The 10,942-nt window shown below is 38.6% G+C and overlaps 1 protein-coding gene across 3 annotated transcripts in view; it reads right to left on the minus strand.

The window, feature by feature from the left end:
- ZNF318 (zinc finger protein 318) overlaps window positions 1-10,942 on the minus strand; it is a 51,788-nt gene that overhangs the window by 13,753 nt on the left and 27,093 nt on the right. Inside the window, exons 11-12 of one of the 3 annotated variants that reach the window (XR_010023622.1) lie at window positions 10,188-10,357; window positions 6,691-6,768 (exon numbers count right to left, since the gene is read on the minus strand). Coding sequence is in view for 1 of the 3 variants with exons in the window: in XM_063097227.1 (XP_062953297.1) it covers window positions 6,646-6,768 (123 nt within the window). In the remaining 2 variants the exon portion in view is untranslated. Of the gene's footprint in view, window positions 1-6,448; window positions 6,769-10,187; window positions 10,358-10,942 lie in introns of those variants that run through there. The other 2 variants (XR_010023623.1, XM_063097227.1) reach the window with 2 other exon arrangements.

Consider the following 10,942-nt stretch of genomic DNA (forward strand, 5'->3'; position numbering starts at 1 on the left):
ACACCGATTCTTTACAAACTATTCCAAAAGATTGAAACGGACGCAAATCTCCCAAACTCATTCTATGAAGCAAACATCATCCTGATACCAAAACCAGGTAAAGATATAACCAAAAAAGAAAACTACAGGCCGATATCCTTGATGAATATAGATGCAAAAATCCTCACTAAAATACTAGCAAACAGAATACAGCAACACATACAAAAAATTATTCATCACGATCAAGTGGGATTCATCCCAGGGATGCAAGGTTGGTTCAACATACGCAAATCAATAAATGTGATACACCATATTAATAAACTCCAACACAAGGACCATATGATCATCTCTATAGATGCTGAAAAAGCATTTGATAAAGTTCAGCACTCATTCATGACAAAGACCCTCTATAAGTTAGGTATAGAGGGAAAGTATCTCAACATAATTAAAGCCGTATATGACAAACCCACTGCCAATATCATCCTGAATGGGGAAAAGCTTTCAGCTTTTCCCTTAAGAACAGGCACTAGACAAGGATGCCCACTCTCACCACTCCTATTCAACATAGTGTTGGAAGTAGTAGCCAGAGCAATCAGAGAAGAGAAGGAAATAAAGGGCATCCAGATTGGAAAAGATGAAGTCAAACTGTCCCTGTTTGCAGATGACATGATCCTATATATCGAACAGCCTAAAACCTCTACAAAAAAACTGTTGGAATTGATAAATGATTTCAGCACAGTAGCAGGATACAAAATCAACACACAAAAATCAGTAGCATTTCTATTCTCCAATAGTGAACATGCAGAACGAGAAATCAAGAAAGCCTGCCCATTTACAATAGCCACCAAAAAAATAAAATACTTAGGAATTGAGTTAACCAAGGAGGTGAAAAATCTCTATAATGAGAACTACAAACCACTGCTGAGAGAAATTAGAGAGGATACAAGAAGATGGAAAGATATTCCATGCTCTTGGATTGGAAGAATCAACATAGTGAAAATGTCCATACTACCCAAAGTGATATACAAATTCAATGCAATCCCCATCAAAATTCCAAAGACATTTTTCTCAGAAATGGAAAAAACTATTCAGACATTTATATGGAACAATAAAAGACCACGAATAGCCAAAGCAATGCTCAGCAAAAAAAATAAAGCTGGAGGCATAACACTACCTGACTTTAAGCTATACTACAAAGCTATAATAACCAAAACAGTATGGTACTGGCATAAAAACAGACACACTGACCAATGGAATAGAATAGAGAATCCAGAAATCAACCCACACACTTACTGCCATCTGATCTTTGACAAAGGCACCAAGCCTATTCACTGGGGAAGGGATTGCCTCTTCAGCAAGTGGTGCTGGGATAACTGGATATTGATATGCAGGAGAATGAAACTAGATCCATACCTCTCACCGTATACTAAAATCAACTCAAAATGGATTAAGGATTTAAATATACACCCTGAGACAATAAAACTTCTTAAAGAAAACATAGGGGAAACACTTCAGGAAATAGGACTGGGCACAGACTTCATGAATACGACCCCAAAAGCACGGGCAACCAAAGGAAAAATAAACAAATGGGATTATATCAAACTAAAAAGCTTCTGCACAGCAAAAGAAACAATTAAAAGAGTTAAAAGACAACCAACAGAGTGGGAGAAAATATTTGCAAAATATACCTCTGACAAAGGATTAATATCCAGAATATATAAGGAACTCAAACAACTTTACAAGAAGAAAACAAGCAACCCAATTAAAAAATGGGCAAAAGAGCTAAGTAGGCATTTCTCTAAGGAAGATATACAAATGGCCAACAGACATATGAAAAAATGCTCAACATCACTCAGCATCCGGGAAATGCAAATCAAAACCACATTGAGATACCATCTAACCCCAGTTAGGATGGCTAAAATCCAAAAGACTATGAACGATAAATGCTGGCGAGGCTGCGGAGAAAAAGGAACTCTCATACATTGTTGGTGGGACTGCAAAATGGTGCAGCCTCTATGGAAAATGGTATGGAGGTTCCTTAAACAATTGCAAATAGATCTACCATACGACCCAGCCATCCCACTGTTGGGAATATACCCAGAGGAACGGAAATCATCAAGTCGAAGGTATACCTGTTCCCCAATGTTCATTGCAGCACTCTTTACAATAGCCAAGAGTTGGAACCAGCCCAAATGCCCATCATCAGATGAGTGGATACGGAAAATGTGGTACATCTACACAATGGAATACTACTCAGCTATAAAAACGAATGAAATACTGCCATTTGCAACAACATGGATGGACCTTGAGAGAATTATATTAAGTGAAACAAGTCAGGCACAGAAAGAGAAGTACCACATGTTCTCATTTATTGGAGGGAGCTAAAAATTAATATATAAATTCACACACACACATACACACACACACACACAAACCGGTGGGGGGGAAGAAGATATAACAACCACAATTATTTGAAGTTGATACAACAAACAAACAGAAAGGACATTGTTGGGGGGGAGGGGGGGAGGGAGAAGGGAGGGTGGTTTTGGTGACGGGGAGCATTAATCAGCTACAATGTATATCGACAAAATAAAATTTAAAAAAAAAAAAAAAAAAAAGAAGAAGTCTCCCCATTTTAGAAGTAAGCAAAGGACAACAAATTTGTTCCAGTGCAGAGTTTAAGTGGTGGGTATCGGGTTAGGGCCATAGTCAGAATACTGCTGATGACTCCAATTGTATAGCTATGGCTAGGGGTTAGGGCTCACACACCCTTCAAACCTGTTGTACAGACTGGGTCACAGACCCCTCACATGCCAAAATGTGAATCCCAAAAATATGTATAATCAATTACGATTCAAAAAAAAAAAAAAAAAAAAAAGCCAACCCTCAAATTTTTATGAAATTGCAATGGGGCCTAAATAGCCAAACGACCTTGAAGAACAAAGGTGGTGGACTCACACTTCTCAATTTCAACTTACTACAAAGCTACAGTGATCAAAACATTGTAATACTGGCATTAAGGACAGACATATAAACCAATGGAATAGAATGAGAGTCCAGAAGGGCCAGCCCATGGCTCACTTGGAAGAGTGTGGTGCTGATAACACCAAGGCCACGGGTTTGGATCCCTATATAGGGATGGCCAGTTGGCTCACTTGGGAAAGCGTGGTACTAACAACACCAAGTCAAGGGTTAAGATCCCCTTACTGGTCATCTTTAAAAAAAAAAAAAAAAAAAAAGGAATGAGAGTCCAGAAATAAATTCATAAATCTATGGCCAATTGATTTTTGACAAGGATGCCATGACCATTCAACGGGGCAAAACAGTCTCTTCAATAGATGGTGTTGGGGAACAACTGCATATTCATGTTCAAAAGACTGAAGTTAGACCCTAACCTCACACCACATAAAAAAAATCAACTCAAAATGGATCAACTACCTAAATATAGGAGCTAAAACTGTAAAATTCTTAGAAGAAAACGTAGGAGTAAATCTTAAAGACCTTGGACATGGCAATGGATTCTTAGATATGACATCAAAACCATGAGCAATAAAAGAAAAAAATAAACTGAACTTCATCAAAATTAAAAACTTTTGTACATGAAAGGACATTATCAGGAAAGTAAAAAGACAGCCTAGAGAATGGTTGTAAATCATATATATCTAATAAAGATCTAATAGTATCCAGAATATATAAAGAATCCTTACTGGCCAGTTAGCTCAGTTGGTTAGAGTGTAGTGCTGATAACATCAAGGTCCAGGGTTTGATTCCTGTACTGGCCAGCCACCAAAACAAAACAAAACTCTACAACAACCCAATTTGAAAATGTGCAAAGGACTTGAATTGACATTTCTTCAATATGCTACAGTGAGGATAAACCTCAAAACTAATGCTAAGTAAAAAAATACTAACACAAAAGGTCACATATTATGATTCCATTTATATGAAATATCCAGAATATGTAAATCCATAGAGACCAAAAGCAAACTGGTGATTGCCAAGGGCTGCAGGGAGGTGGGAGTAGGGACTAACTGCTAAAGGAACAGAGGGTTTTATTTTGGAGTGATGAAAATGTCACATATTTCACGATGTAAATTTCACCTCAGTTTTAAAAGAAAAGCACCTGAGATAGCAGTCAAAATAGTGGTTACATTTTGGGAAAGTAGTAATGACTAGGAGAAGACATGAGAGGGGTTTCCAGGGTTGTTTGTCATATTCTATTTTTTGATTTGGGTCTTGGTTACCCAGGTGTGTTCACTTTGTGAAAACTCTTGAGCTTAACACTTGCGATGTGTGCGCTTTTAAAAAATAAGAATATTATAAATTATTCATAATAAAATATTATAAAACATAAAAGTTTATTTTTAAAAAGTTAAATATAGTTACCATATAATCCAGACATTCTACTCCTAGGTTTATACCCAAGAAAACTGAAAACATTTATGTCCACACAAAAATTTGCACATGAATGTTCAGAGAAACATTATTCATAATAGCCTCGTGGAAATAAACCAAATGCCCATCAACTAATGGATAAATAAAAAGTGGTATATCCATACAATGGACATACAATTCAGCCATAAGATAAAATGAAGTAGTGATACATGCTACCAAATGGATGAAACTTGAGAACATTATGCTAAGTGAAAGAAGCCAGAAAGCCACATATTATGACTCCATTTATATAAAATGTTTAGAATAGGTAAATCCATAGAGACAAAGCAGATTGCCAGCAGCTTGGGAGTAGGATGTAATTGTGTCTGCAAATGCATACATGTTTTTTGGGAAGGGGATGGAAATGTTCTGGAATTATATAGTGGTGATGGTTGTACAACCTTGAACATATTAAAAACATGGGCCGGCCCTGTGGCTCACTCAGGAGAGTGCGGCGCTGGTAGCACCAAGGCTGCAGGTTCGGATCCTATATAGGGATGGCCGATGCGCTCACTGGCTGAGCGTGGTGCAGACCACACTGTGCCGAGGGTTGCGATCCCCTTACCAGTCCAAAAAAACCCACGGAACTGTACACTTTAAAAGTTAATTTTATGTTATGTGAAATTTAACATTACATGAATTATATTTCAATTAAAAAATAGATCTTAAATATTTCATCATTCATAATATATGTGAACTCTAGCATATCAAATAAAAGAAGTCCAAAGGGAAAAACATTATTTTAAAAAATAATGTTAAAAAATAATTCCTCCCCCCCCTCCCCCCATTCTCCAGATCCATACACCTCAGACATGGACTTCAGACACCATTGGAGAATTGAAGTCTAAGCAGCAAACAGGGGATAGAGGTAGGACATAAGTCATAGTTCAATATGAAAGCTTGCAACCAATACACTTGATTGTCCCTGAGCAGAGGAATATGATAGGTGATAAGAAACAGATCTTGGGGCCGAGCCCGTGGCGCACTTGGTAGAGTGCTGCGCTGGGAGCGCGGGCGACGCTCCCGCCGCGGGTTCGGATCCTATATAGGACTGACCGGGGAAAAAAAAAAAAAAGAAACATCTTGGGCTAGAGCAAGGGAGAGAAAGTGGTGGTGTCAAAGTGTTGGCAGCCCTGGCACCAGGCTGCTTTCCACTGCTTCCTCCACAGGTTCGTGCCTTAGGAATGAGTAGTCTTTAACTGATACATCTCAGCAGGAAGAGGCCCTGAGATACTTTTTATCCTTTACTTACTTCTTATTCCACTGATGGCTTTGGTTATACATTATATGGTTCTTTATATTAGAAGTGTCATGAGTATTCCCCAAAGTTACCAAAATCATAGATTTAAATGGACAGTAATCTAGACCCCTAGGATTCTAAAAGTACCTGGACTTACAAATCAGGAACAAAACTATGCTAATAGTTTTCTGGGTAAATCTGAAAATGGGGCAGCTCAAATTTAAATGAATCTCAGAGTTGAAAGGACTTAAAAGTCAGCTAAATTTTATTGGGATCTGGTTCTCATTCCCACTGTGCTCCTGAGCCCACAGTCCCAAAGTACAAGGGGGAGTAAAAGAAGCACCTACTGGCATTTTGGATGAACAGAGAGTAAGAGGTTCCCTTGGTATCTTGAAATGATGCTTGACTGCTCCTGTGTACCAGATGTTTCAATATGTAAAAAATGTTTCAATGTAGTAAGACTGAATGAAAACTGGTAGACAGCTGTCCTGAAGTATGATATCCCAGGATTTTTCAAACACCCCATGATGGTCCCCCTTTCCTTGAGCCTCCTTTGTCTGCTCACACCCCACTCCCCTAAGGACATACCCATTTTTACCCGATTCTTGTACAAATCAGTAAGGGAGGCTGGAACTGAGACAGATGTTCTACTTGCTGGGGACATTGAGACACAAGGCCCAGGAAGAATGAGAAGACTGAACTACACAGCTTTACCATAAGTATCATGGCACAAAATGAGAGACAGATGTTTAGGAGATAATTTATTCAATGCTAAACGAGGTGAGGACTGGCAAGTCTAAAATACACACCCTCTATGTCCTTTTTCATCTTGTTCCTCCCTCTACTAGTATGAAGATACAGATATACATATACATACTCACTCATCCAACGTACCATTTCCTGGTAGCTAAAATGACAGGGCTTTCTCCATCCCATTCCTGCCCCCAGCAGCCATATCCACCTTTTGAGAGTCAGACTGTGGAGGTGATTGTCTACTGGCCACAAGAGCGCTCATCATTTCCATGGTCTCTGTGGCTTCTATCCCTTTGTCCCTGGGGCAGAAACGTCCGCTGCACTCCTTTGTTTTGCAAATGTGAAGACTTCTGGAATTGCCCCTGAAAAGAAAGATAGGTAGGTAAGTGTCAGCAACAATGTGATCATAATTATCCTTATGTAGGTAGGCTAGAGGAAGGCTGGATGAAACCTTAGCAGGAGCAGAGTATTAGAGGGAAGATGAAAGAAAGTACCTTGATATGGTTGACTTTATCTTTGCTATCTTTCTCCAAATCCTCTACACTTTGTTCCCCCATTATATAATTCTGCGTCTATTTTCATCCTGTATATTTACTTCCCTTAAATATACTCATTTCTTTCATTTTCTACAAAACTCCTGATCCTCCACAAATGGACAGAACAAAAGCCTGTAAAGCTTTAAATCATTACATCTAGACAAGAATTATCATTTGTCCTTTTGCACGCAACAAACACTTTACAATGTCTCTTGTGTACCTGCATTAAAAGTAAGCTTTGTAAAGAAAGGTATCTTGATTTTTACCATTTAATGTGCAAGTGCTTATACAACATTAACGGATATGCACAACCAGCTCAACAGAGGTAGGGGGAAGAGAAGGGAAAGAAGAAGAAAGGGAGAAGGAAAGAACAGTAGGAGATTCCTGAAAAAGGTACGTTGCCCAACACTGACAGGAGTAGAGGAATTTAGGAAGTCTTAAAGGAACGGCAGCAGGACCTGTTTGTAATGATAGAAAACAGATGAGAGGAGTGAAGTCAGGGATGAAGTGAGTAAGAGACACAATTTTAAAACAAAAAACATTATTTTTTAATACATAAAAGTACTCAGAATGAAAAAAAAACCAAACAAACCTGGTCTATAATTCTGCAGCACCAGATAACCCTTCCTGACATAAACATTATCTATGTTATAAATGAGCATATGTAAATATTTATGTGTATAAAATACCTGTATTTTATATAAAATGCATTTTTATAGTCAGAATACTGAAACAGAATACAAAATAAAAAGTGAAAGCACCCCTCCTCCCTCTTCCAAAAGCAACCATTTTTGGGTTTTTTTGTTTGTTTCCTTCCAGAAATAAAATTGACAGTTTGATCTAGTTTTGATATGACAAGAGGATGTGAGCCATAAAGTGTTAAAGTACTCCTTCAGCCAAATGAAAGGGATTTAGGGTTTAACTGGCTTCAACATACTTATGATATCTGGCTGGAAGGAAAAAGGGGGCAACCTGAAAATTAAGAGTCCCCAAAACATTTTTTTTGCTAATTCTAAGGTCAGTTTACCCTTCTTCCCATTCTCAGTTTCTCTACTAGGAGCTGCAGGAGCAGTATGTCCCTCTCCAGGCCTGGCACTACTATTCCAGAATGCTTTTGAAATGAGGGGATCACTGGCAGCCTTTATGCACACTCACTGCTATAGACAGTGAGTCCTCTGTATACAAAGACCCAGAAGCAAGAGGACAGTAGGGTTCTGAAAAGCTAAGTACCCAGCAAATACAATCAGCAATTTACAGTTTTCATCCACTTATAAACTGGTAAGTATTAACAATCAGTTAATAAAAACAGCTACTATTACCACACTGATTCTTTCAATGAATTTTTATTGAGCACCCTCTATATGACAGGCAACTGTGCATTATGATCACAATGACAAGAAAAACAGTAAGCAAACAGACTTCCTGCTTTAGAAAGTTTATGATGTAGTTGGGGGGGGCATATATTAATCAAAGAAACATACATGTAAAATTACAATCATGCCAAATGCTACAAGATAAATAATGTTTATGTATGTTTTCCTCTGAAAGTGTATATGGGTTGAGGACAAATCAGGATAGTAGTGAGCTTTTTTAAAGTAGAAGATTTTCATCATAAGTTCAATGTACAGCCCAACTGCTTATTGATGAGTAGCTACTGTATACACAATATTTTAGCTAAAAATTACATAAAATTATTACAAAATTAAACTCTAAAAATAAATATGCTCACAATCCCAAATTATTTCTATTTGCCCATGTTCTCACATAAATTGTTAATAAAAGAAGACTTTGTTTAGGTTCTCATCCTGGGCTTGGTAGGTAAGCTTTGTTAATTAAGGTGAGGAGGACCAAAGTTTACAAAACAAAACAAAAAATACCTTACTTCTGTTATAGGTTATCTCCTCTGAACCCTCTCCTCCCCTTTTAAAAAAAAATTACACTTAATGTCCCTGCTGGATGCCTGTGTCCTGTATGTCCATTCCCCACCCCAGTCCCCATTCTTCCTGTCTCTGAACCTGGAAGTCTGATAAATGGACATATGTTCTGGCATGCTCTGCTACCAAAACATTAGTTTTTTGATTTTTCTTAGAGATGAAGTGATATGGAGTACAGTGGGAATGCTTTATTGTCTCAGCAGTTTTAGCAAAGATCATAAGAATATTACGTCTTGTGAATAGAATAGCTTTGAATAGGAGAAAGATGGCTTATAAAGCAGGCAACCTCCCTTCACAAAACCAGGTGAAAATTTTAGGGGATTATGTATACCACTTAGATAAAATTCAGGTTTTGCCCCCATTTTTTTTTTTTTTTTAAGGTGGCTGGCTGGTAAGGGGATCCAAACCTTTGACCTTGGTGTTACAACACCATGCTCTAACCAACTGAGTTAACTGGCCAGCCCTACCCAAATTTAAACATAACTGCTGATCATTTGTTCTCACAGTTGAGGGAGTCCAATAAAAATTATTCCTGATGTTTGCAGAAATTTAAAACATAGTTACACTACACCATAAGCCACATGTAAAGACCAGGGCCCATTCCCATATGCTTTTGTCTCCTAAGTTGAAAATTTATTCAGTACTGTTACAGCAGTGAATAAAAAGAAACATGCCCTACCTCTAGAAACTAGTTACTGGGTTAGAGTTCTGCCCTTCCTTTAACATGGCTTCTCTGGATGGGCTCCAAAGTTAGATTCCATTAATCAAAGAGGAAGCCAGCAACATTTCCTTCCCAGACCACATACCCTAAAAACTCTCCCACTGCTGGCTCAAGGCAGATATGAAGAATGCCATTCCTTCAACTCTTGGAAGAGAGCATTCTTCTAGAAAATAGCACCAGATTGGGAGCTGCCTTTGGTGTAAATCCTCAAGTTATCCAGAAAGCACAAGAGGAGTTGCTATCAAAGCTTAGGCTCAAAGTACTCCAACTTCAGCTATTTGAACTGGTTCTGCCTCCCTAGATTTTACCTTTTTTCCCTTCCCACTCCTTCCAAGTGGCCCACTCCTAACCTAGAGAATAAAATTATGATTTCCTCCGAGAGGAATTGGGATATGCATATTACAAACCCCTCCCCATTCCTTCCCTAAATCCACCTGTCTCTGCCCAAAGGTGGAACCTACTAAGTGAAAAGGCCTGAAAATCAGTACAAATTTGCATTTTAAACTCTTATGTTCCCTGAATTCCATAGATAACCTCCTAGAACAGGAAGAGGGTAGTTCTTGGGGAAAACAAATCTCTCTGAAGCTCACCTGAGTTTAAGCTCTTCTAAAGAGCACCTTTTGAGTTAGTCCATGGTTTCCAGGCCAGAAAAGTACACTGAACTCAGTCTTCAGCCTTTTAAAAGCAGGCCTAGAAAGATTGCTCAGGATGGCCTGACCCTGTACACATTTGGTACTGAGATGGAGATGATGATCTTCATCTTAAAGGAGGAAAAACAAACAAAAAAACCCTGTGACACAGTGAGGTAAAGTAACATGTCCAAAATCACAATAAGGCAAATGGCTGAGGCATATTCAAGGATCTAGTTATCCCAAATCTGAGCCCTTTCCACAACATGATGAAGAGAGGCTAGGATGACTTCTGAATTGACATTAGTCAACACTCTACAAGAATTAAATAGCTTCTGAAAACTCAATGTAGGGATGCCATAGCTCTGTACATAAGCAAACAAGGAAAAAGAATTCTTAGGGGGGAAAAGATCAGCAATTTCACATAATCTATGAGAAATAGGTGGGAAAATAGGACTCTGAAGCTTCTGTTGAGTCACGTTATAAACTGCTGACAATAGGGATGTCAAAAGGAAACTGGGGCAGAGACTGGAAAACCTGAGGACTGAGATCTCTAATTCCTGAGCACCCCTGGCAAGAACCTGATTGTCCTAGGGTGAGCTCAGTTCCCAGAAGAGCCTAGGGTGAGCCAACACAAGGGTATATAAAAAGCTTCACAGTAGGAAGATGCCAATACCAGACCACTGTTGTCTACTCACTAACCAGCCAAGTAGTGC

Source organism: Cynocephalus volans, chromosome 5 (genome assembly GCF_027409185.1).
Source record: "Cynocephalus volans isolate mCynVol1 chromosome 5, mCynVol1.pri, whole genome shotgun sequence".
NCBI classification, from domain to species: Eukaryota; Metazoa; Chordata; class Mammalia; order Dermoptera; family Cynocephalidae; genus Cynocephalus; species Cynocephalus volans.